This window comes from Lissotriton helveticus, chromosome 1_1 (genome assembly GCF_964261635.1).
Source record: "Lissotriton helveticus chromosome 1_1, aLisHel1.1, whole genome shotgun sequence".
NCBI lineage: Eukaryota > Metazoa > Chordata > Amphibia > Caudata > Salamandridae > Lissotriton > Lissotriton helveticus.
In genome coordinates, this window is record NC_136057.1 from 1,274,637,604 (window position 1) to 1,274,663,582 (window position 25,979).

At 49.0% G+C, this 25,979-nt stretch overlaps 1 protein-coding gene across 6 annotated transcripts in view; it reads right to left on the reverse strand.

Annotated features, from left to right (window-relative positions):
- The window catches only part of KMT2E (lysine methyltransferase 2E (inactive)), a 2,078,550-nt gene that overhangs the window by 404,724 nt on the left and 1,647,847 nt on the right, over nt 1–25,979 (reverse strand). For all 6 annotated transcript variants that reach the window (XM_078680502.1, XM_078680521.1, XM_078680476.1 and 3 more), the window contains one exon: nt 16,484–16,738. In XM_078680502.1, coding sequence (XP_078536628.1) covers nt 16,484–16,738 — 255 coding nt within the window. The remainder of the gene's footprint in view (nt 1–16,483; nt 16,739–25,979) is intronic.

The following is a 25,979-nucleotide window of genomic DNA, read 5'->3' on the forward strand; positions in this document are numbered from 1 at the left end:
TTGGGTGGTTGGAGGAGCCCAGTCCTTTATGGCCTGTATCTTGCTCTCCAATGGTTGAACCTGGCCTCCACCTACAAGGTGGCCCAGGTACACAACCTGACTCTGCCCTATCTGGCACTTAGTAGCCTTGATAGTGAGGCCTGCCTTTTGCAGGGCCTCCAAAACTTTCCTCAGGTGGATCAGGTGATCCTCCCAGGTGGCGCTAAAGACAGCAATATCATCTAGATATGCTGCACAGAAGTCATCCATCCCAGTGAGAACTTGGTTCACCAACCTTTGAAAAGTGGGTCTGTGGTGGCAGCATCCATTTTGGGGTTCACAGTTACATACATGTCGTGTCCCTCTAGAAGGGTGGAATGCTACCCCCGTTGCCAGAATTGGCGAGGGGGTAGTATTCCAAATCGTATGACACCTTACTCGACATGTTTTGATAATGTTATACCAGAGTTAGCATTTAACCGCGAGGATTATAATGCACTTAAGAGTATATGGTATAGCGTTATCATGGAACAGCTATTAGGACTTGGTTCCGCAAGCTGCAAACGGGCTCAGCTCATGCCAGAGCGCCATCTCACATAATTCCAAGCACTCTGCCTTCAGGATTGATAAGGCCTTCCATAGGAGTGACTGATAGGAATATATGTGTCCATTTTAGGTTTAGATATAGGTAACTATATCTAAGCAAAGGGTGATTACACCACCTTGCCCCAGCTGTCGTGCAGCCAGTTGTGTCTGTTTAGATGGCCAGCCAGGGATGGCATAATACATGCTTCAGCCCCTGGTAGGCCCTGGGTACACCTATGCCCTGGGTACCTATGGTACACTGTACAGGGGCTGATAAGGTGGCCCAGTACCAATTGGTAAATGCACCTAAGGTACATGGTTGTCAATTTAGAGAGAGAACAGCTAGGCTGTGGGTCTGATTAGCAGGCCCACAGCCAGGGAAAGTCGTAAACCAGTGAAGCAAAAAGCAAAAATCTGGGGTGACCATAGGATTGCAGAACCCACTCTCCTACATACCCCATCGAAAGCGGCAGAGTAATCGATGAAGCAGGCGAATAAAGGGAGGGTTTTACGCGACCGAGCTTGATTGGCCAAATAGGAGAGTGCAGTGATGTTATCCACGGTCGAAGACCCGGGTCTAAAGCCAGTTTGGCAGAAAGGCGGAAGACCTTCACACGCCCAATCTGCGAGGTCTGTCAATATTGCATTAGCATAAGCCTTGCCCTCGAAGTCCAAGAGGGCAATCAGTGCAGGGCGGGCGTTAGTTGACTGGCTCACCCGCTGGCCCCCTGAACTACGACGGTGGTTTCCACGTCTCCGGCCGCGTGAAGTTTGGAGAACTTGCTATGGCCTGTGGCTCTGGGCGGAACGTAGGGGGGCACCCCTTCCGTAGTCACAAAAGGGGCGAAAATCATACTGTGCAGGGTGGCTGGAGAGGCCCAAGGACTTGCCTGTAGCCTGTGAGTCCTTGAAGCGCTCTAGAGAGTTGTCCGCTTTGTCGCCAATAAGGCGACGGCCCTCAAAAGGCATGTCCATGAGAGTATTCTGGACATCCCCAGAAAAGCCAGTTGATCTCATGCAGGTATAGCATCGAAGGGCTACTGACGTGGAAATCGTACTGCTCAGAAAGTGGGTGGTATCCAGCCCACAACGGATGGTAAACTTCGCTGCTTCCCTCCCAGCGGCAATAGCTTGGGAGAGCACTGTCCGGGCCTCCTCCGGACACTGAAGCAGCACCTTCGCAATCGCATCCCACACAGAGTGAGAATAACGGCCCAATAGACATGCAGTGTTTACCGACCACAGTCCCAAACTGGCAGAAGAAAAAAATCTTCTTCCCAAGATGATCCAACTTCTTGGATTCCCTTTCTGGTGGAGCGGTAGAGAATGCGCTCTTGAAGGTAGAGGCTTGGACCACCAAGCTCTCAGGGGTGGGGTGTTGGGAGAGCAAAGTGGGGTCGCCCGGAGCTAGGCGGTGGCATCGGGCAATCATCCTAGCCATGGGAGTCCCTGTGTTGGGTCTGGACTAGGTGCTCAAAAGGACGTCGCTGAGGGCTTCATTATATGGCAACAGGGGCTCCGAGGAGCTCGCTTGCGGATGTAGCACATCTGTCAGGAGGTTAGTCCTGACTGCCACTGTGGGGAGCTAGAGGTTGAGACCCTTGGCCACCACACGCAACACCACTGCGTATGACGCCCCCTCCTCAGTAGCCACGGTAGGATGAGACAACATGCCACGGTCAGGGGAGCTGTCCAGACAACTGTCATCCCCCAGTTCCTCCCTCCAGACGTGTTCACTGTTCAACTGGTCAGTCAGAGGGTCACCTGATCCATCCCAGTCCTCCTCCTCGTCCTCTGGGTGCCAATCTGGCCTAAAAGGGAAGCAGAAGTGAACAGGGGCACAAAAAACCCGCTCTGCACTGGGTCCGGCTCCGAGTCCACATCCAGATGGATGTCAGGGTCGACGCCGGCCAAAGTGCCAACTGGCTTCGACTGCAGTAGTGTTGCCATAGGAAGCAGCACCGGTGAAGGCTTAATAAGGTCAACCAGGACTGATCCGGATCCAGGCCTGGATCCGAAGGGGGCCTGCGGCGCCGGGGCCGGAGCCGTCGGAAGAGAAGGCCTAGCCCCCCAACCGAGTCACAAGGCGCACCAACGGGTTTGGGCTGCACAAAGATGGCGTTCATCACCTCGTAAAACTTACGAAGCAGGGCAGGAGACGCTTCGGGTCCCAGGAAGGCAGGGGAGGGAAGCACGTAGTTGACTCTTTCGGCTCCGTAAATGGAGCTGCCGGAGGGGCACTGCATGCATCCCTAGTCGCGTCAGCCACTGACGGGGAGAAGTAGAAGAGAGACGATGCTTCTTCGACTTCTTCTTGTGCTTCGACTTACCTGACCAGAGTGCAAAGACTTAGAAGAGTGGTGATGGCTCCGCGAAAGGTCCCTTAACCTCCCTGGTGACCGGGACCTCGAACGGTGCAGAGCCGACTGCCAGCGCTCAGAAGCTTTCGGGACCGCTCCTGCAAAGCCTTCGGAGCCAAGGATCAGCAGTCGGAGCATGACTTGGGGTCGTGGTTGCGCTCCAGGCAAAAGATGCACATGCGGTGCGAATCCGTAACCGACATCAGTCGAGAACAGGATTCGCAAGCCTTGAAGCCGGGCATCCCTACATGCACCAGGAGTCGTAGGACTCAATAAGACGTCGACAGAAGTCGCTAAAAAAGTTCAGTCAAAAAGTGGCTGGAGGTACCGCTGTCTCCGGATCTGCGCTGATGTTAGCACGCGAGGGCGGCGTCTAAGTAGGTACCGCAACGTCATCCCGGGGATACGACGCCAACGATGGACGCGGAGCCGACCGAGGCCACCTTTAAACATGCAGAACTGCTGACATTGCGCGTTCTCTTCGGTGACAAACAGATCTAATCAAGGCTCTCTCCACTGCTGAAAGAGACTTTGAACCACCTCCGAGTGAAGACGCCATTCGTGATCCATCATGCACCTGCGGGTGAGTTCTTCCGCCCTGGCGTTTAGGGAACCTGCCAGGTGTTGAACCACCAGGGATTTGCCCTGATGTTCCAGCCATGTACAGAGGCGGAGGGCCTCCTGACATAGGGTCCACGACCCCACCCCACCATGTTTGTTGCGGTATCACATGGTGGTGGTGTTATCCGTGAACACTTGCACTACTCTTCCCCGGACAGAGGGAAGGAATACCTTGAGTGCAGGACGAACTGACCGAAGCTCCAGAAGGTTTGTGTGAAGCCCGGACTTTGCCAGAGACCAGAGACCTCTGATCGCCGCCTCTCCCGGACAGATTCCCCTAATGTTGTGCCCACTGGAATGCCAGGTCCCCCTGCAGAGCCCACATATGCCATCTGGCATGGTCCACCAACAGGATGCAGGAGGCCATCAGTCCCAGAGGGTCATCCTGACCGAAACCCGGGATAGAGGCTGAAAGATCAGAATCATAGCCCGAATATCCCGAACTCGCTGTTCGGGAGGATAAACCCAAAACTGTGTAGTGCCCGCAACCGGTACGGAGTCCAGAACCACTACAATGAAGAGGAGTCTCTGAGAAAGGGTCAGGTGTGACTTCAGCACGTTGAGGGAGAACCCCAGCAAATGCAAGAGGTCGGGCGTAAACTGCGTTGTATCCAGAACTGCCCTGATAACAAGGAGCTTCAGAGAGGGAACCATTTGCGACCTCAGGACGTTGATAGTGAACCCCAGTAAATGCAGGACGTCCACCGTAGTCTGGAGGTGGGAGATGACTGCCTGGGGTGAACCTGCCTTCAACAGCCAGTCAACGAGAAAGGGGAAGACTGGTACCCCTGATCTGCGCAGACGAGCTGCGACCGCCGCCATCACTTTCGTGAACACCCGAGGGGCGCTGGTAAGGCCAAAGGAGGGTACGGTAAACTAAAAGTGTTTGTGGCCTACCGTGATCTGCAGGTAAAGCCGGTGGACTGGCAGGACGGGGATGTGAAAGTAAGCGTCCTGCAAGTCCAATGCTACCATCCAGTCTCCAGGGTCGAGGGCAGAAGACCTGAGCGAGTGTCAACATTTTGAACTTTTCCTTCCGGAGTAAGCGGTTGATGTTCCTGAGATCCAATATAGGACGCAGGCCTTTGTCCTTCTTGGGCACCAGAAAGTAGTGTGAATAGCAACCATGACCTACTTCTGGGGCAGGAACGCGCTCAATGGCTCCCTTGGCCAAGAGTGCCGAAACTTCCTGTTGGAAAAGGGCCAGATGATCCTCCGACATGCAATGGTACTGACGTGGCATGGATGCATGGGTAGTCTCGAAGGGGAGGGAGTAGCCCCTTCGGGCTATCTGCAAAACCACCTGTCCGACCTGATGGTGCGCCAGTAACGTTTGGTAGCCCTGAAAGGTTGGACTAGGAGGGTTTGGAGGCTGCTGCAGAGGGGGCTGGCTGGACTGGCCCGCCCGCTGGCCCCCAGAACCACGGCGCGGATTTCCAAGTCCCCTGCCGCACCGAGGCTGAACAGCTTGCGCTGGCCTGTGGCTCTGGGAGGAATGTGGCGGGGCACCCCTTTCGAAGCCATAAAAGGGGCGAAAAGCAGGCTGGGCTGGGCTGGAGGTGGAAGCGAGGCCTAAGGATCTGGCCGTAGCCCTAGAATCCTTAAAGCGCTCAAGCACGTTGTCTGCCATGTCATCAACCTGGCAAAGGCCACCAAATGGCAATTTCCAAAAGTGTTGCTTGGACATCCCCCGAAAAGCCAGTGGACCTCAACCAGGCGTAGCATCTCAAAGCTACTGACGTGGAAATCATCCTGCCCAATAAGTCGACGTGTCCAGCCCACACCGGATGGTAAACTTCGCCGCGTCTCTCCCTTCGGCAACAGCTCGGGAGAGCACTGCCTGGGCCTCCTCCAGGCACTGTGGCAGCACCTGCGCAACTATGTCCCACACGAGTGGGAGTAACGGCCCAATAGACATGCAGTGTTCACTGACTGCAGTTCCAAGCTGGAGGAAGAAAACATCTTCTTCCCAAGGTGGTCCAGGTTCTTGGATTCCCTATCAGGTGCTGCATTAGGGAATGCGCCCTTGGACCTTGAGGCTTGGACTATCAAGCTCTCCAGGGTAGGATGGGGAGAGAGGAAAATGGGGTCACCTGTGTTGGGCTTGGACCAAGTGCCCAAAAGGATTCCCGTAAGGGCGGCAGCAAGGGCTCCGAGGAGGCCGCTGCCGGTTGAAGCACCTCAGTCAGGAGGTTAGTCCTTACCGTAGGAAGCTCGAGGTTTAGGGCCTTGGCTGCCCTACGCAACACGACTGTGTAAGACTCACCCTCCTCCATAGCCACTGTAGGGGAGATCGCATGCCAAGGTCTGGGGAGGTATCCAGACCACTGGCCTCACCCAACTCCTCTCTCCAGTCCGGTTCCTCCAACTGGTCTGCAAGAGGGTCCACAGACCCCTCCTAGTCCTCCTCACCCTCTCCTGTGAGTCACTCATGGTGGTAGGTAAAGGGGGTGGTGATGGACGGAGCATCTGAACCAATCAAACACTCACACCCAGTCAAAAGATCTGGGTTTAATCCATCACCGTTCTTTAGCCCACTGGGGCTCCGTCCATCACCACCCCCTTTTGTACCGCTTTTGGCCGCCATAAGTGTGGCAGGGTATGCTCAGACGTGAGTCCCTTGCGCACTTTGCCACTGGATTCAAGCAAGCCGGGCTGAAGACGGCTGTAATGCCAGGAACCGGTCCTCGGAAGCTTGTTTCCGGTCCAGGGAAGGCATGGCTTGGCAGTTCGGGCTGGACTGTTCCCATGAGGCACAGGGTCAGACTGATTTGCATATAGCCATGTCTGAACTGGGGTGGCAGAGTGGGCTAAAGAACGGTGATGGATTAAAGCCAGATCTTTTGACTGGGTGTGAGTGTTTGATTGGTTCAGATGCTCCGTCCATCACCACCCCCTTTTGTACCGCTTTTGTCCGCCTTAAGTGTGGCAGGGTTTGCTCAGACGTGAGTTCCTTGCTCACTTTGCCACTGGATTCAAGCAAGCCGGGCTGAAGATGGCTGTAATGCCAGAAACCGGTCCTCGGAAGCTTGTTTCCGGTCCAGGGAAGGCATGGCTTGGCAGTTCGGGCTGTACTGTTCCCATGAGGCACAGGGTCAGACTGATTTGCATATAGCCATGTCTGAACTGGGGTGGCAGAGTGGGCTAAAGAACGGTGATGGATTAAACCCTGATCTTTTGACTGGGTGGGAGTGTTTGATTGGTTCAGATGCTCCGTCCATCACCACCCCTTTTTGTACCGCTTTTGGCTGCCATAAGTGTGGCAGGGTATGCTCAGACGTGAGTCCCTTGCTCACTTTGCCACTGGATTCAAGCAAGCCGGGCTGAAGACGGCTGTAATGCCAGAAACCGGTCCTCGGAAGCTTGTTTCCGGTCCAGGGAAGGCATAGCTTGGCAGTTCGGGCTGGACTGTTCCCATGAAGCACAGAGTCAGACTGATTTGCATACAGCCATGTCTGAACTGGGGTGGCAGAGTGGGCTAAAGAACGGTGATGGATTAAACTCAGATCTTTTGACTGGGTGTGAGTGTTTGATTGGTTCAGATGCTCCGTCCATCACCACCCCTCTTTTGTACCGCTACTGAATCCCTTGCCATATTAGTATAGTCAGGTGCTCCATCATTGTAGACAGGTGTTTCTTTACGAACTGTTATTTGGGTCTCAAGAGGCACAAGTTCCATGGCTTTATTGCTTAACCCTTCTTTTCTCATGGTAGATTCCTCAAAGGTGATGAGTCTCTCAGTTTGAACCTCTTGGATAGTAACTAGATTGGGTCTGCTACATCTTTGGAGTCCACTTGGCCTACTACTTATGATTGGCCACATGATGTGGTTTGACCAGGTCGATAGATACAAACCTGTTCTCCTTTCTTCTAACAAGGGGCAGCAGTAACACTGTTCTTGATCCGGGGATTGCTAGCACAGGTACTGGTTGTCTGTAAGAAGGCCCTAATTTCTTCTTGTCCATGATCTTTTCTCTGACTAGATCCCCAATCTTTGGAATCCAGACAGTCCTTGCTGGGATGGGTGGTTCCCCATCAGTGGCCGTTGGCTTCTGTAATGTGTTGCTTTGACTTCTCCTGGTTACATTTAAGTCCAGCAAAACAGCCAAAGAGTCTTTGATATCAAAAGGTTTTTGTTCTACCACTGAAGTGCGACTATCAAGGTCCTGGACAATCATTCTAGTACCAAAAAGGATTTCATATGGAGTGATTCGACCCAGAGAACTTCTTGGCAGATTATTTAGACTACGTTGGACACTTATTAGATGTTTGACCCACCCGTCACTCGAGCCTGATACCCTAGCTGTTATAGATTGCTTTATGTCCCGGTTTTTTCTCTCCTCCACCGAATTTCCCTCAGGATGGAATGGACTAGAATACCACAATGCAACGCCCAAATTGGCCATAGCCTCCTTGTAAGCTTTGGAGCTAAATGCAGGACCCTGGTCAGAATGTAGCGTGCCGACTGCGTATGTGCCGATAAAGATTCGCAAATCTTTTATAACAGTTAGAGCGTCAGCCGTGCGCTGAGGCCACATCCAAGTTAATCTGTCTTAATAGTTGTGGGACCGCATTTGTCCATAGGGTTGTCTGCGTGTAGATAGTCTAATGCTGTCTAACAACGGTGTCGGTACTGGGTTGGCTACACTGTAGTGAGGTATCTGGTGGTATTCTTTGCGGCGATCTCTTTTGCAGTCATGGCAATTAATTGCAAATTCATGAATGTGGGCATTCATCCCTGGCCACCACTGTCTCCTTTAATTCTAGTATACATTTAGAGATCCCTTGATGTATCAGACCCTCTCCCAAATGTGCTTCGTGTATCAAAGCTACTCTACGTTTCCTGTTTGGAATTACTCTAACCCCCACACCAGGGATTCGAGCAAAAGGAACAGAGTTGGCATCAATTATGTATGAATATTCGAGTGAATAATTTTGAGGTAACGCTGTACCGCTGCCTTTGCTTGTGGCATTGAAAGCTAGCATTATTTAGTCGTCTATTTTCGTTTTCAAACGAGTGATTGCAGCTACGGAAGCCGTGTGCACAGCAGCCGTCGCGGCTTCATCAGCCAATGAACTCCCTGCAACGTGAACGCCATCACGTTTATGACTCAGTGTATGGATCACGTGAGTCTTTTGTAGTTCTTTTTGTAACTGAACTACTTGTTCCCAAAGCAACTTATGCTTGATTGTGCCACCTTTTGCATCTTTGAAACCGTTTTGAATCCAGTTCTGCAAGTATTCATTGTAAGATTGAACGCAGTAATAGGAATCGCACACTATGAGTGTGGGGAATTCGGAATTGGTATTTTCAAGCGCCATCTTGAATGCTTGTAGTTCAGCTCGCTGAGCTGTACAATCTCCGAGAGATTGAGTTTTTGTGACCATAGGTCGGAATTTACCATCGCACCAGCGACCTTTAACGATTGCACACGCAGCACTATAAGCTTGTTTACCCCCAATTGCGGGCTGTGCTGATCCGTCAGTATAAATGATACATTCGTACTGTTCTAGAGGCAGAATCTCAGTGGGCAGAGGACATTCTTGTTCGTATTGTAGAAATTCTTGTGTTTCCAAATATGGGTCAAAAACGTATTCAACATCTGTTGCAGCAAGAGAGTTAACCCATTGTATCCATCTCGGATGTAAAGCCTTTGCATTCGGAATGCTCGCTTTTGTCACTGCCTCTAAGGCAGGTACAGGAGTAACGACCATTATGCGTTTTCCCTGTGCGAGGGCTCTCTCTTTTGCTACTGCAGTTTGAACCGCTGTCAGAATTTTTTCTGTAGAAGTGAATTTAATTTCAGCTTGTGTGTACAAGTGTGATTTATAAGCAATTGGTACTTTCTCCCCTTCATTGAAGGTTAAGTACGTGAATCCGCATCTTCCTGGGATGATTCGGATTACAAGATTGCGTACATTTACGCATGTCTGTAAATGTATTGTTGCTAACATGTATGTTTGCACTGAGCGCAAAATTTCTGTGTGTTTTTGAGTCCAATTAACTGTTTTGAAATCAGGTTTGATTAATTCGTAGAGAGGTTTAACCCTTTCTGCATAATTTAGAATGTATGTTCTTCCGAAATTTAGGAAACCTAGAATCGACTAAGTTTTTCAGCGTTTTTGGAGGTTGGAGCAGCGCACATTTCTCTAGAAAGTTTGCTGCCAGGCTTTTGCCTTCACTTGATAACTCATATCTCAGTAAAAGAACGTTGAGGGGGGCAATTCTCGATTTCTTAAAATTGAATTTGTACCCTTCAGAGGCTAACCCAAGTATTATGGTATTCACTCTGTTCAAGTGTCTGTTAAATAGATGTCATCGACATAAGATAATGCCTCATTATCATACGTTTGTAGTAACTCTGGTACTCTAGCTGAAAATGACTCCGGACTATTCTTGAATCACTGGGGGAGACGACGGAAGTGACGCTGTGTCCCCATAATTGAGAAAGCGGTCAAGTACCTGCTTTCAGGTGCAATGTTTTGACAGAAGAAACCGTTAGAAATATCTAATGTGGTTTTATATTTTTTTACGCACAATGTTATTCATTAGTGCTGCACTGTGTGCATTTTGTACTGCAAAAGTTTTGCAACAAGAGTTTAAATGTGTGTAATCCAAAACTAGACGATATGTATTGTCTGGTTTGGAGACAGGAAACAAAGGATTGTTCATTGACGAGGTGCATGTTTCAATCACCCCTTGGTATTCAAGTTGATCTAATATCTCCCTGACCTGTTTTTTAGCTTCTAGCTTAACTGGGTACTGCCTTTGTGCAGTAGGTTGAGTTTTTAACTGGAATTTATGTTGAGGAGAATCCTCATCCCATCCTACATGATTTTTTATATAATGCAGGAGCCTGGGATACTGCCCATTTCCTGGCATAGGTATATTTTTTATGAATTGGAATATGATTGGAGAAAGCAGGCATAATGATGTCCTCGCTATGTGGGCACTCCCTGACAAATTTAGGTGGCCAGTCTTTTTCAGCTAGAAGAATGTCATAACCCTTAGAGAGCTTCTCCCAAAAGAGTGCTCTTATTTTCCTAGTTATGTCCCCCTCAATCCGGAGCGTTACCTCATATAACTTATGGGGTACACTAACCCTGGTATCAGCTATTTCAACTTGGATGTACTCATTCAAGTCCACTGTCTCCAGATGATTCTTCAAGATCTTGCGAGCTATGGGGACTTCTGCTGTGCTGTCCAGCATTTTCTGGGCCCACTCCCTGTTCTTGAGTTGTGTCCTCAAGATCCTCAGCATGTCTGATTTTTAGACCGGCTACCTTCTTTTTGGTAAATTGGGTTTTCTTATTTTTTGGAACGTGTTGATCGTCTTTGGACTTCACGCGTTCTTCTTTGTGTTCTGACCGTCCTCTTCTTTCCGATTTCTGTGAGGAAGTCTGAAAGGTACGAGAGGAACGTGTATCAGTATCTTGATATCAATCAGGTTTTTTCAAATTATCCCTGTTCCTGAGGTTATACCTCTTTTCAGAGGGTTCCTTTTGAGGAGACCTACCTCGGGATTGAGAATGCTTTTCTTTAGAAGTTTGTTTAGTGTTCTCCCACTTCTTTTTGGGAATAGTGAGAGTGTTTTTAATAAAGACCTTTTCAGGACTTTCAGTTAGTTGGGGTTCAACTGGTTTCCCACCCAAACTATCTCTACCTAGTTCTTCATAGGATTTTTCAATTATTCTGGCCAGTTCATATGGTTGCTCAGTTACATCAAATTCTCTTAATTTTTGGAGGATCGCCACAGATGCTGCCTCACCTTTAATATTAGCTAATATTATAGCTGAGACCTGTTTGAAATCTCTCAGTAATTTCATACCCAGATTTAAAGCAGGTTCTACGCCGTATTCATTTTGAATCTGTTTCAGGACATCTGGTATCACCGCCATAGACAGAACTCCATGTGTTTTTGTGTAGATTGCAGCAAAGACTGTACCCCAAGTGTCACAGTCCTCCAGGTGTGGTGCGATCCCCTTCGGTAAACAGATTGTTAGTATCCCGTGTTTCTCATGAGGGGTAGTATCGGGAAAAACTGCCTCTATTTGAGTAATTTTTTGAGCTATCCAGAATAGAATTTGTTCCCTTTTTGCGGGCAATTTACCAATGACTGAGTGTATAGTCTGTGGTGTGATTTTATTTGTGTTCCCCTGGTAAGGGGTTTGTTGTGGAATCCTTATAGGAGGTTAGACTGTTAGAGTCCGCATGACATATTGAACCAATTGTCTATGTATTTTTATTAGTTGTTTTAGTTGAACTAATAGTCCCGCATCTGTCGTTTCTTCAATGTCAGGATGTGGTGTATAGCTGGCTAGTACCAGCCATGTTGCTCCTGGTCTACCTAGTGGACCGAGCCTTGTAATGTGATTTTGATGTTGTAGGGCGCCTTTAAACCAGAGCGCATGCTCTTGGTATGTTAGTGGAATTTCAACATCCTCGAAAGGAGTTTATTCTGTTGGATGTTCCTCTACTTTGTAGAAGTGAAACACATGTGATACTGCATTTGCTTCAGGAAAGAAAATCCATGAATAGAATACCTTTGTTCGCCGATATTCATGTGCCTCTATGACAAAAATTACCCTACCACCTCTTGGTGATAGGCCATTTGTTATAAGCTTTATAGGGATGGTTTTCGTTAAGTTTTTCGGGATGATTACAGCATCCGTGTCGCCTTGTTGGAAACCTGTTACGTCTAAGCCTGGTTAGGTTGCAGTTGCAGCAGCTCCACTGGTTGCGTGATTGCCGTCGTTATTCGACATTGTTTAATGAAAGTTTGCAGAGCAAGTTTCAAGGAAATAAAGATAAGGTGCAAAATATTTTGGAACACTGTATCCTTCAACGTTGAACAAACCAAAAACTAATACATAGGATTTTCGTCCTACTCAGTTATGGCGGATATTTTATCCTTTTACCCACTCCAGACGTCTTTTGGAGTATTTTACAGGAAAAAGGGGTCTCTGTGAAAAGCATGACTGAGTTACTCCAGTATCTAGCGTTAAATTAGTGCCTTACCAAACGTTGGGCGCCATGTAGTGTAGTTCTTATATTCCCAATAGGCTCTGCACATTGGAATAATATATCCTATAGATTTGACGTGGGACTTATGTCTACTAGGTCTCCATCGAATATACTAAACTTAATTGTGAGTGCCAGCTAGCTCAGATGTCACTAGAAACTTTCTAGAATTCACAAGAAGGGATTAGGTTCTGACAACCGCATAAACATGACAACTTTGTTTCCCAAGAATAAGAAATATATCTCTAGAGTAGTGGAAACAATAGATAAATATTTTACTCAGTCAATCGTGCATGTTTCGATTCAACAGAGGTGCAGAGAAATAGAGAGACGGGCGTTTTCAATAAAAGGATTTATTGAACAGTCTTCTTTCTCATGCAAGTAAAGTGTACTGTTAAAATCGTAATGCAGGCTGCAAAGTTTAATGTGTACAGCGAGAATAGAATTATAAAATAATACTGTAAAAGCATTGTATGGTTTCTAGACCATATATAAATACATACATAAATAACAATGGCTAAAAGTACTCCACTGGTGCTTCTAAAATACGCCTACCCCAATGTAGCTAACCTAGATATAGTAAGCGGGAGGGAGTAAGTGTTTGTGTAGCATAGGTTTGGTTTTCTTTGCCAAGAATCTATCCAAGATTTCTCTTAGGGTCTAATCAACTCCATACCTTAGTTTAGAATGAAGGAGGTCTGGTATCTCTGGCTCAGGACTCGATTTCCCAATACCCCGCGAGGGGAGCTTGGAAACACTGGAGCTGGATTCTCGGCGAGAGAAAGGCAGCCTCTCGATCAGTGCGTCAGCTGGAGGGTCGGCTTCCTTCGGCACTTGCTATAGCGAGCTGCGTCGGGCAAGTAGATAGTCGAACTGCTCCGGACCACTGTGTCTACCACTGTGTCTTGCTAGAGCAAGTGAAGGCATATTTATACCTTGAAGGTGCCTAGTTTGACGTAAAGTTGGGCATAATAACGTCAGTAAAGAACCCCAAGGCAATAGTAGTTCTTTGTAAACTCCATGAGTTCTTAGGCAAATCAATATTCAAACAAGGGGAGGTCCCTGACTGCTTAAGCCGATTTTCCAAGAAATCGTCGTGACTTTTGGTACGGGTGGAAGTTGCCATGCCTGTATTTGGACTGCATGGGGTATGTCTAAATATGGGTATGATTTCTAAGCCTATATTAGGGCACTGTGAATTGTACCTATTTAAGGGCATGAATAAAATGTTCCAAAGTGCTGCAAAAAGTTGCCAATGTAGAAATCAATGAAAGCTTGTAGACAGCTCTTGTAGTGTGTTGTTTATTCTTCAAGTTATATGTTAGTAAGTTCCAATGTAAGCCTTAATATAAGCCCCACCAGGAGCAGCCTCCTGGCTGCCCAGCCCATCTTCTCCAACTGCTCCCCGTTCAAGTACAAACATCCATAACATTCCAAACGACATCATATAGCTAGAGCATCAGGCAGTGAACCAGGGCAAGGGAGCTGCATTACATAATAAGCAGATTACTACACAATTGTAATGGACAATTGTGTAATGGCTCAAAAGGTGGGACTCATGAAATTGGTGCAGGTGGTACCCTGGGCGGTATTACTCTTTTAAGGCCCTCCATGAAGGCTTTAATTACTGGAACCTTGAACAAGATTAAGTGTTGTCTGTTTTGCAAATATGTGGCTACAGCTCCAAAGTGCAACCGAATGGATGTATAGGCTAAGTCAGCTCATTGTAAATGCAAAAGGTAAGAAATAATAATTTGTATAGAAGCATATAGCGGATTAATAATGCTGTTGTTACAATATACAACAAAACTCTTCCATTTTGCAGCAATACATGCGCTGGTGGTAGGTTTTCTTGCTTCTTTAAGAATTGTCATACAATCTGGTGTTAAATTTAAGTATTCAAACTCTATGACTTCAGGAGCCAAATCGCTAGGTTGAGTTCCTTAGGGTTTGGGTGTCTGATTTCTCCATGGTTCTGAGCGAGAAGGCTGGAATTAAGGTGCAGCTTTTGATGTTGAACCAATGATATTTCTAACAGCGTGGTGAACCATGGTTGACGAGCCCATGTGGGAGCCTCAGAGGAACCTCCGAATCTCTGTTCTTCGTGGGAACAGTGACTCCACAACAGTAAGTGCTGAGGCCCAGTAGGGACTGTGATTGTGTGTTGTGATTAGCCTCTTTGTGTCTGCAACTAACCAAGCAGAGTTCTGCCTATCTGTGGCCACATGTACCAAAGTACCCAAGTCATGATCGGCCTTCATGTGGTCGAAACTACACAAGCTGTGATCTGCTCATCATGGTTGTGACTGCCAAAGTGTTGCTGGCCTAAGCAGGGCTACATCTGTCAAGGTGTGATCGGCCTGGGCAGGAGCTGCAACTAATGAATCTGTATGCAGCCCATGTGGGATGCAACAACCAAATTAATAATCAGCCTGGGAGGCCTGTATCTACCAAGTGTCCCCAGGCACAGACATAGCTTGATTGAGGACCTGCTAGCCCTGATGTGGGCCTGTCATTAAAACCCTGAGGTCCAAGACACTTATGGTCAGTCTGGTCAGGAACTGTACTGCATCATGACTGCCGCCTTCTACACCTGCCCACCAAAGGACCTAGAGCTGGCACACCACGGTAGCAGTTTCAAAGCCTGAGGCAGGAGACACGGGGAACTGTTGGCCGGTGCACTACTACTCAACTGGAGAGTATGACTGAGGGTCAAGGCAGATGAGGCTGGCTTATGAGGACCAAATAAACTTGAGAATGCTAAGAGGCTGAACACACATATTATTAAGGGGCAATTCAATCTGCACCTATTCTACACTTTCACTACTTCTGTTATCTCCATAGAGAACCGGGGGCACCAAGAACCATAGAACAAGCATAGGAATGGGGGCGGGGTGCACAATCAACCTAATAGTGCCCAGCATCACTAAATTATTTCAGTTATTAGTACTATATAGAATTGCATGCTGTGGTATAATAAAGTATTATCTTTGTTGAAAAGATATTTCTTGCATTGGATTTTTGCTTACTGAAATGTTGACTGAATGTTGCGCTCTGAATTTGAGCTTCCCCAAACTACCTTCCTGAGAAGTCTATGACTGCTCTCCATTGCTACCACAGAGTAAAGTGTGGAAAGTGTTGCATTTGGCCCAGTTTGCAGAGCCACAGGAGGAAGGATGGACGCCGGGACATCAAACGCAAACAACCTCAATATCCATGTTTGAGGCAAAGTAGACCCTGCTTTTCCCATGGCTCCCTCAATGGGGTGTGACAGTGTGTTCTCAGTTTTCTGTGCTGCAGTTCTGCCATTCAAATATCAGCGTGGGGTAGAAAGTAGATTTGCACCAGTTAGTTGGTACATTGGGTCCATTGTTTTCTAGGATAGGTTGTGTTAAGGGAGATGTGTCTCTGGACTGCGATTTATGCCTTGATAATGCTTGCTGCTTGACCTAAATTTTCACTGCGCTTAAGTGCTATGCTAACCAAAGCACACAACTAAGGATGAGGCATAGGACACATGCATACTTATTGATGTTTCGTTTCATAAGTGGGGTCCAACTTAACAACAGGGAACATTTAAACAATCATAAAGACTTCATGCACTCTATGATGAAATACATCTGAACTGCAGGGATATGACAATGCACAATACTTGCAGCAACAGGAATGGAACAGTGGGTGATTTAGCTCACTATACTGTTGGGTAAATTTTTCATTGGAAGAAAAAAAAGAGATATCTCTTAGATAGTTAACCTATAAAAGAACACACCGAAATTGGAAATACTGCTTTCAAAATTTGTGTGATAAAGGAAACTAGAAACATGAACTTAAAAAAACCCACACAAAAAAACAAATACTCAACCTTTAAAGATAATTTGAGGTTAAACATTTGCTGTAAATATCCTATTCAGTTTACCTTTTTGCAAGAGCCAGAAACATTCTCCATGGGTTCTCTTCTCCTCCTTTTACTTGAAAGGAAAGGTGAGGTAAAACGAATGTAATGCTTAGGAGTCGAATAAACATGAGGAGTGAAGGAAAGTCCTGGTAAAGAATTCAACTGTGTAGCTAAAACTCCAGGGTCTGTAGTTATGCGCAGAGGCATTTCAAGACAGTTATCTGTGGGTCTGTCTGATTTTTCTTGCTTCTCATTTAACCATTCACTCACCAAGTGCTGAAAAAAAAAATTAGACATTAGTACACAAAAACTTTATAATCACATTTATACAAGAATACGATTTCTAAGTTTAAGTTTTAACCTAAAACAAGTTACTTACTTGTAAACAATGAAGAAGGTTTGATGGACGGATGAGCAATGTTGGTAGAGGAGAAAGTAAGAAAGCATGCTTAGTGAATGTCACCATTTGTTTTGATTCTCTGTCAGGCGTAGTGGGGAATGCCTTGGGGTTAAAGCGACTTGAAACAGGGTATTGAAGCAGAAAATTAGGATCTCTGGGTGGTGGTTTATGTCACCCTGCCACTTACCTCTTAACCGATGGACAAGATCCAGGCTTTACCCAGATGCCTATCAGTACATCATTCAGGGCCTCATTGAAAGGCAGGAGAGGTTTTAGACATATTTTGGGTTTAGGACCAGAGTGAGGATGTTTGCTTTTACCTCTGTCGTAGGTAAAGTGAGGTCCAGCACCTTCATGACTCTACTAATTACTGGTGAGAAGGAGGCAGATTCCTCTGTTGCCATGGTCTGGTTTGGGAAAGGAAGGCCAATGTCTGGGAAAGCAGCCAGGCCACTGGCATCCTGTAGAACTGTGATACTCAAAGTACGGCCTAGGGGGAGAATGCGGCCCTCCTGACATTTACATGCAGCCCCCGGTCAACAGCAGCACTGAGCTGCTTTTTACTTGCCTATGCAATAATATTTTTTTTAAAGCTGTTAAACAGATAAGCATTTATTTTACAGGTTAATTGAAGTTAAAGAAATGAAGTAACTAGGGTGTCCTGCACTGCTTAACATTAGGAGGATCTTCGTTCTTAAAGACAACTAGAAGCAAAAGTAAAAAAATATGATAGCCTTTTGAAAATTCAAAAAGTGTAATTCATTAACATGCAGAACTGTTGCACTTTAGTACATCAGAATATATCAGTGCACTGAGAAGTACTTTTTTCAAAGGTGTTCTTTTTCAAAATTAAATTTAGAAACTTTTATGGTCCCCCCCTCCAACATCAATACAACTAGAAAAGTGCACGTTACTTGCTTACTGTAACACATTATCTGGTAGAGACATAGTCTAGCTGCAGATTCCCTAACTTTTGAATTCTCTCCAGGCGCCAGACGGGATCCGGAAACTTTTCAGCAGCAGCACCTCTGCTTGTAGGTAGATAGCATAGCACAACTCCGTAGCGAGGTCATCCATGCCTGTGCCGTCACCGGAGTCCATATAAGACACCCTCCGATGGGCTGACATCAGTTTCTTCTGTAACCAGATTCCATGCCAACACACGGAGCCACCAGAGAAACTGGCTGTGGAAACAGTGTGCCAAAAAAGGGTAGAAACATTTTTTGCTAGCAATAGTTACAAAGTCTTAAAGAAAGACAGTAATACCCAGAAAAAAGGCTTGTTTGGAAAGACAAATCAAACCATAAAGCAAACAGAATGAGGAGAGTGACCACAGGTGAGATAACCCAGGGTGGTTGAAGGTGTATAACTGTAATACTACAATCCATTCGCCGATCGGAGAGGATGGGTCGGTGTTAAGGAATCTGCGGCTAGACTATGTCTCTACCAGATAATGCATTACCGAAGGTAAGTAACTTGTTCATTTAGCCGGTCTAAAAGAAGACAGAAGACCGGACTTGTGTAGGAAGTTACATGAGGAGGAACAATATCTCCCCACAACCACTGTGGTAAGAACCACATGGAACATACAGGAGAAATGCCTTGGAAGTCACTGGAATAAAAAAAAAATTATTATGTCAATAAAAACAACACCGTATCAGAGGACCACAGTGAAAGTTATAAGAAACTTTATATAACACCAAATGTGATGACCTATGGACAACTGGAACCCGGAGCTATAGCTCCTTTTGCCAGTAGAATCATATTAGAGAGAAACCTATTCTGAGAAAACAAAAAAAAGAAACCCATAACACATCCACACTGAAGCAATCATGGATTAATGCATGTATCAAAAATTCGGGAATATGATCCAAGAACAAGTGTGTAATAAAATGGAACACTTGCCTCAGAAAAAAACACTGAAAGGTAGAATAAGGACCAGCAGGATCACACTAATGGGCCGATTAGGATGGCGGACGGACTTGCGTCCGTCCGCCATCCCAGAGGTGGAGGGACCGTCCGCATGGGCTGCAGCGGTCCCTCCGTGCAAATTAGGATGTGACCGCCACCCTGGGGGTCACATCCTGGATATTTAACATTGCGGCGGGTGCTGCTTCAAGCAGCACCCGCCGCAATGTTAAAAGTGCATGTTTAACATTTACATGCACAAAGCGGTAGGCACCGCGCGGTGCCTGCCGCTTTGTGCATGTAAATACTGGGGGGTACCATAGGTACCCCCCATGTGCACCCCCCACCCGCCTACACCCTGGGGGCCCGCAACGGGCCCCCCAAATCAAAAGTACACATGCTTTTCCACGGCGGAAAAACCGCCGCGGAAAAGCATGTTTACAAATGCATCCTAATTTGGCTGGCGGTGTCTGATAGACACTGCCAGCCAAATGAGAGCTTTTCCGCCGCGGTTGTAATCCGACCGCGGCGGAAAAGCAGCGGACAGAAACCAAGACCCACCAGCCATCGTAATGCGGCGGTGGGTCTTTGGTGACTCCGCAGAGGATTTTGCGCCTCCTCCGGGCCGGAGGTGGCTTCCGCCGGCCCGGAGGAGGCGGAAAATCCTCCATCCTAATCGGCCCCATAGTGTGAACTTTAAAAAGTGGAAAATAAGAACAAGTGCATACACAATAACTAAATAAAAGTAGCCGTGTGTGTGTGTGTGTGAGAGAGAGAGAGAGAGAGAGAGAGAGAGAGAGAGAGAGAGAGAGAGAGAGAGAGAGAGAGAGAGAGAGAGAGAGAGAGAGAGAGAGAGAGAGAGAGAGAGAGAGAGAGAGAGAGAGAGAGAGAGAGAGAGAGAGAGAGAGAGAGAGAGAGAGAGAGAGAGAGAGAGAGAGAGAGAGAGAGAGAGAGCGCGCATCTACGCAAGATGTACGCATACCCAAGTCTCAAATTGCAATTATACACAAGGTTGAAAATCTTATATATATGTGTCAAAAAGATACAAAACATATATAAAAATGCACATATGAATATAGCAACACCCCACTGGGGTGTGACCAATAGGTGAAATAACAACAAAGACATTACCAAACATTGGTCATAATTTGTAAGAAATTAAAGACAGACATCCCTCATTCAACCCAGTAATGGAGAAAGAAAGATGTAGACAGATATAAAGAACAGAACTAAGATTCTGCACCTTCCCTACGGTCACGGAAATGCTGCAAAACTGAATCAGTATGTGCACCAAATAGATGAGTGCATGTCAACCATTGTATGTTGATATGCCTCTGAGAACCCAGAGGTGCGTAACCCAGTGCGGCGACGGAGAACTACAGAAGAGGCCCAAATGCACAAGTTACTACTTGTGTAATGATATATCCGTAAGAGACATCAGTTAGTGATAGAGTCCTTACATTAGAATATCCCCAGGCGTCAGACTAGCTCCGGAATGTTTTGCTTAGCAGTACCCCTGCGCGTCAGTAGGCGGCGTCCTGCGGCTCCGCGTCCATCACTGGCGTCGCAAGCGCCGAGATGACGTCACGGAGACTACTTAGGCGCCACCCATGCACGCTGACGTCAGTTCTGTACACGACTTTCCGCACCAGGAACACAGAGCAATGAAAGATACTGACCATTGGTGTATAAAACTAGGGCCCTGAAAGAGATGACCTTAACCCTAGTAATCAGTTCGCAGAACCGGGAGGATGGGTGGGGCGGTAAGGAATCTATCACTAACTAATGTCTCTTACAGTTATATCGTTACACAAGTAGTAACTTGTGCATCTGAAAGAGACACGTTAGTGATAGATTCCTTACCTTAGAATAGATACCCCAGCAATACCAACCCTGGTGGTGGGTCTGCTAACAATATTACACCAGAAAGTCACGGAGCACCGAACGGCCAAAGAAGCCGTCTCTCCGGACCTGACTGTCAAGGCAGCAGTGCTTGGTAAACGTGTGCAGCGAGGCCCACGTAGCTGCCTGACAAATGTCCTGCAAGGGACTGCCGCACCCTAATGCAGTAGTGGCTGCAGTTGCCCTGGTCGAATGGGCACGCATCCCAACAGGAGGCTCCTTGTTAGGCAAGGAGTAACGTGCTTTGATGCACAGAACAACCCACCGGGAGATGGTCCGCTTGTGCACTGCCCGACCTTTTTTGGCGCCCACGTAACCAATAAAGAGCTGGTCATCCACCCGGAACTGTTGTGTACGCTGCAGATAGAAAGCGAGCGTCCGTTTTGGGTCCAGACGGTAGAGCTTCTCCTCCTCCCTAGAGGGATGCGGAGGCGGAAAGAAGGTAGGCAAAGTAATGGTCTGCCCGATGTGGAAGGACGTGACAACCTTAGGCAAGAAAGAAGGACGTGTCCTCAGAACCACCTTGTCCAGATGAACAGAGAGGAAAAGAGGTTTAGAAGAGAGCCTGGAGCTCACTCACCCTTCTAGCAGAGGTGATAGACACCAGGAAAGCCGTCTTGAGAGTTAGAAGATGTAAGGGACAGTTATGAAGGGGCTCAAAGGGAGCGCACATCAGAAAGTTCAAGACAAGATTCAAGTCCCACAGAGGTATTATGAAAGTCACAGGTGGAAACGTATGCGTAATGCCCTTGAGGAAACGGTTAACCACCGGGGACTTAAAAAGAGAAGGCTGATCTGGAAGCTGCAGAAAGGCGGAGATGGCTGAAAGATAACCTTTGATAGTGCCCAGAGCAGAGCCCTGCTGGGCCAGAGATAGAAGGAACAGAAGGACCTCAGAAAGAGGGGCAGAAAGGCAATCCACAGCCTTTGGTGTGCACCATGCCACACATTTGTTCCACCTGCAGGCGTATACCGTTTTAGTGGAGGGACGCCTGGCTGCCAGAATGACATCACAGACTTCGGAAGGAAGGTCGAAAGCTGTCAACTGTCGCCGCTCAATCTCCACGCATGGAGTTGGAGGCTGGACAGGTTTGGGTGCAGGACCGTCCCCTGCTGCTGCGACAGAAGATCCTCCCGGAGAGGCAGACGGATCGGGGGATCGACCGCCATGCTGAGTAGCTCGGGATACCAGTATCTTCGTGCCCAATCCGGAGCCACAAGGATAACTTATGCCCTGCCGCGCCTGATCTTCTTCAGCACTCTGGGCAGAAGTGGTATAGGCGGAAAGGCATACAATAGACCGCAACTCCACTCGCGACGAAGTCTCGCTGAGCGAGCGCCACCTTGGAAATTCCAACGCGCTGAATTGACGACATTGCGTGTTCCCTTCGTGGCGAATAGATCTAACCAAGGCTCTCCTCACTGCAGAAAGAGACCTTGTGCCACGTCCGAGTTCAGATGCCATTCCTGATCCATCATGCACCGGCGGCTGATTTTGTCCGCCCTGGCGTTCAGAGACCCTGCCAGGTGTTGACCCACCAAGGTAATACCTTGATGTTCCAGCCATGTCTTGAGGCGCAGAGCCTCTTGACAAAGGGTCCATGACCCCACCCCGCCCTGCTTGTTGCAATACCATATGGCAGTGGTGTTGTCCTGGAACACCTGCACCACACTTCCCCAGACAGAGGGAAGGAATGCCTTCAGTGCAAGTCGGATCGCCCGCAGCTCCAAAAAAAGGTTGATATGGAGCCGGGACTCCGCCGGAGACCAGAGGCCTCTGATCTCCGCCTCTCCCAAGTGGCCTCCCCATCCCAGGAGGGACGCATCCATAACCACTGTGTGCTCCGGTTGGGGAAGGGAGAGGGATCTGCCACTGACCCAATCGTGATTTGTGAGCCACAACTGCAATTGTTGAGCAGTGCCCTCCGAGATCTGGACATGATCGGACAGGTAGCCCTGATGCTGTGCCCACTGGAACTTCAGGTCCCACTGCAGAGTCCATCTGGCATGTTGCACTAGCAGGATGCAGGAGGCCATCAGGCCCAGCAGCCGGATGGACATCCTGCCTGAAACACGGATGGAATCATAGCCTGAATATCCTGGATTCGCTGCTCGGGAGGATAGACCCGAAACAGCGTCGAATCCAGAACCGCTCCGATGAAGAGGAGCTTCTGAGAGGGACTCAGGTTTGACTTTGGCACATTGATGGAGAACCCCAGCAGATGCAGGAGGTCGGCCGTAGTCTGTAGGTGGCTGACTACTGTTTTGGGCGAGCCCGCCTTCCACAACCAGTCGTCAAGGTAGGGGAAGACTGACACCCCAGACCTGCACAGATGAGCCGCGACCACCGCCATCACTTTCGTGAACACAAGAGGGGCGATGGTAAGGTCAAAGGGGAGCGGCAAACTGAAAATGCTCCTGGCCCACCATGAACCGCAGGTAACGCCGATGGCCCGGCAGGACGGGGATGTGAAAATAAGCGTCCTGCAAGTCCAACGCTACCATCTAGTCTCCAGCGTCTAAGGCAGCCAGAGCCAGAGTCAGAGTCAGCATTTTGAACTTCTCCTTCTGGAGGAAGCGATTGACGTCCATCAGGTCCAAGATGGGGCGCAGGTCCCCCTTGTCCTTCTTGGGGACCAGAAAATAGTGGGAATAACAACTACTCCCAACTTCCTGCCCCGAAACGCACTCTATAGCCCCCTTGGCCAAGAGGGCCGTGACTTCCTGTTGGAGAAGAACCAAATGATCCCCCGACATGCAGTGGCACAGCGGTGGCATGGCTGAAGGGGGGGACTGAAAGGGAAGGGAGTAACCCTTGTGGATTAACTGCAGCACCCACTTGTCCGATGTGATATCGGGCCAGTGGGGGAGGTGGTGGCGGATCCTGCCACCCACCGGCGTGGAGAGCTACACGAAGCTCGGACTAGGAAGGTTTGGAGGTAGGAGCAGAAGGGGTGGAGGTGGACTGACCCGCACGCTGATTTCCAGACCTGCCCTTGCGGAAGTCGCGACCACAGCCGCGCTGAGGCTGGTTCTGCTCAGGCTTGTTTAAGGAATGTGCCTGGGTGCCTCTGCCCTGGCCACGAAAGGAACAAAAACCAGGAGTGGCCGGGTTCTTAGTGGAAAGAGCCAAGAACTTGGCTGTGGCCCGCGAGTCCTTAAAACTCTCCAACGCACTGTCAGCCTTATCGCCAAACAGGCGGGTGCCATCAAAGGGCATATCCATAAGGGAGCTCTGGACAATGGGCGAGAACACAGTCGAACGCAACCAGGCGTGGCGTCGCAACGCCACCGTCACAGAAACCGCCCTGCCCAACGAGTCTGCGGTGTCCAAACCACACCGAATGGCGAACTTAGCCCCATCCTTAACTTCAGGAATCGCTTGAGAAAGGACAGCCTGGACCTCCTCAGGGCACTGAGGCAACACTTGAGCAAAGGAATCCCACACTGCTTGAGAGTAGCGGCCCAACAAGCAGGTGGTGTTCACCGATCGCAGCCCCAAGCTGGCCGAAGAGAACAACTGCTTACCAAACTGTTCAGTTTCTTAGAGTCCTTGTCCGGGGGAGCCGCAGGAAAGGCACTCTGCTAAGTCGAGGCATGGATGACCAGACTCTAAGGCATGGAATGGGTGGTCAGAAAGGCCGGGTCACCACGTGCCGGGCAGTGGCATCAGGCGACGTTTTTATCCACCCGGGTCCCAGTGGCCGGCCGCGACCAAGTGCCCAATAGGACTTCGGTAAGGGCATCATTGAAGGGAAGCAATGACTGGAGCACCTCGGTGAGGAGGTTAGTTTTGAGGCCCACTGTGGGGAGGTCGAGGGCCTCAGCAGTCCGACGGAGCAACATCGTGTAGGAAGCGCCCTCCTCTATTGTAGGCGGGGGAGAGGCAAACCCCGGGTCAGAAGAGACATCGAGATCGCCGGCGTCTTCCAGATCTTCCACCTAATCCTGCTCAGAGTCACACTGCTGGGCAAGAGGGTCCTTGGATCCTTCCCAGTCCTCCTCTGCCTCCGGCGCTGGAGGGGCCGGTCACGGCGGCATGGCCAGAAGGAACAAACGGCGTCGGAAAAGGCGCCAAGAATGACGCCTGCCGGGGCCGGGCCTGCACCGCCTTCCAATGCGGATCCCAGGTCGGAACAAAATGGTCCTGCAACCGGGGCAAGAGTGGGAAAAACAGCACCCAGTGCGGGGCCGGAGCCTGCAAACCTGCACCTTGTGGCACAGGAACCAACGGTGTAGGATCCTGTGGCGCTTGAGCCGTTGGCGGAGCCGCCGGGCCAACAGGATCTGGACACGGGACAGCGGGGCCCAAAGGCACGCCGGCAGGAGCCAGAGGCCTGAAAAGGCGGTCCACGGTATCAAGGAACTCTTGCATCTGTTCGGGAGTTGCTGACAGACCCGGGTAGGGCGGGTAGACCGTGGGACTCCCAGGCTCCAGAGGAGCCGCAGGGGCAGAGCCCCTGTCCCCCTCGCCCGCCTCCGAGGAGCGACAGGGGGACGTCGGAGAGTGAACACGCTTCTTCGACTTCTTTTTATGACGTCGCTTACCGGAATCCGAGGGTGAAGACTTGGAGCCTGAGGAGCGACGGCTCTGGCCCCTAGACCCGGAGCGGCGGTGATGGGAATGCCGGATCTCCAGCAATTTCCGGCACCGCTCCCGCAAGGCCTTGGGGGCCATGGCTCGACAGTTCCGGCAGTCCAGGGAGTCAGTCTCCAGGCAGTAGAGGCAAACATCGTGGGGGTCCGCTACCGACATATTACGGCAGCAGGCATCCCTACGTGCTCCAGGAGAAACAAGCATTGGAAATGCAATAGGTCTCAGATTTATTTGAGTTAGAGCTAATGGCATTGTAAATGGCAATGTCTTTTAGCCATGTGTTATGGAGTGTATGCATGTGGTGTCTTGTGGAATTATGTGGGTTGGATTGGAATTGTAGCAATGGTGGCATGCTGTGCTTTAGACGAATATGTTTAAAAGTAAAGTGCACCATACTGCGATTGCTACAATAGTTAATCGTGGATGCGTTAACAATTGATGTGTGCACTGATGGCTGGTGGTGTGTGTGCCTGTAGAAATTGTGCACTGATGGCTGCTGGTGTGTGTGTCTCGTGGAAGCGTGCACTGCCGGATTAAGGTGTGTGTGCCTGGTGGAAGCGTGCACTGACGGCTGGTGGTGTGTGTGCCTGGTAAAAGCGTGCACAGATGGCTGGGGTGGTGTGTGTGCCTGGTGAAAGCGTGCACTGACGGCTGGTGTCGTGTGTGCCTGGTGAAAGTGTGCACTGATGGCTAGCGGTGTGTGTGTGTTT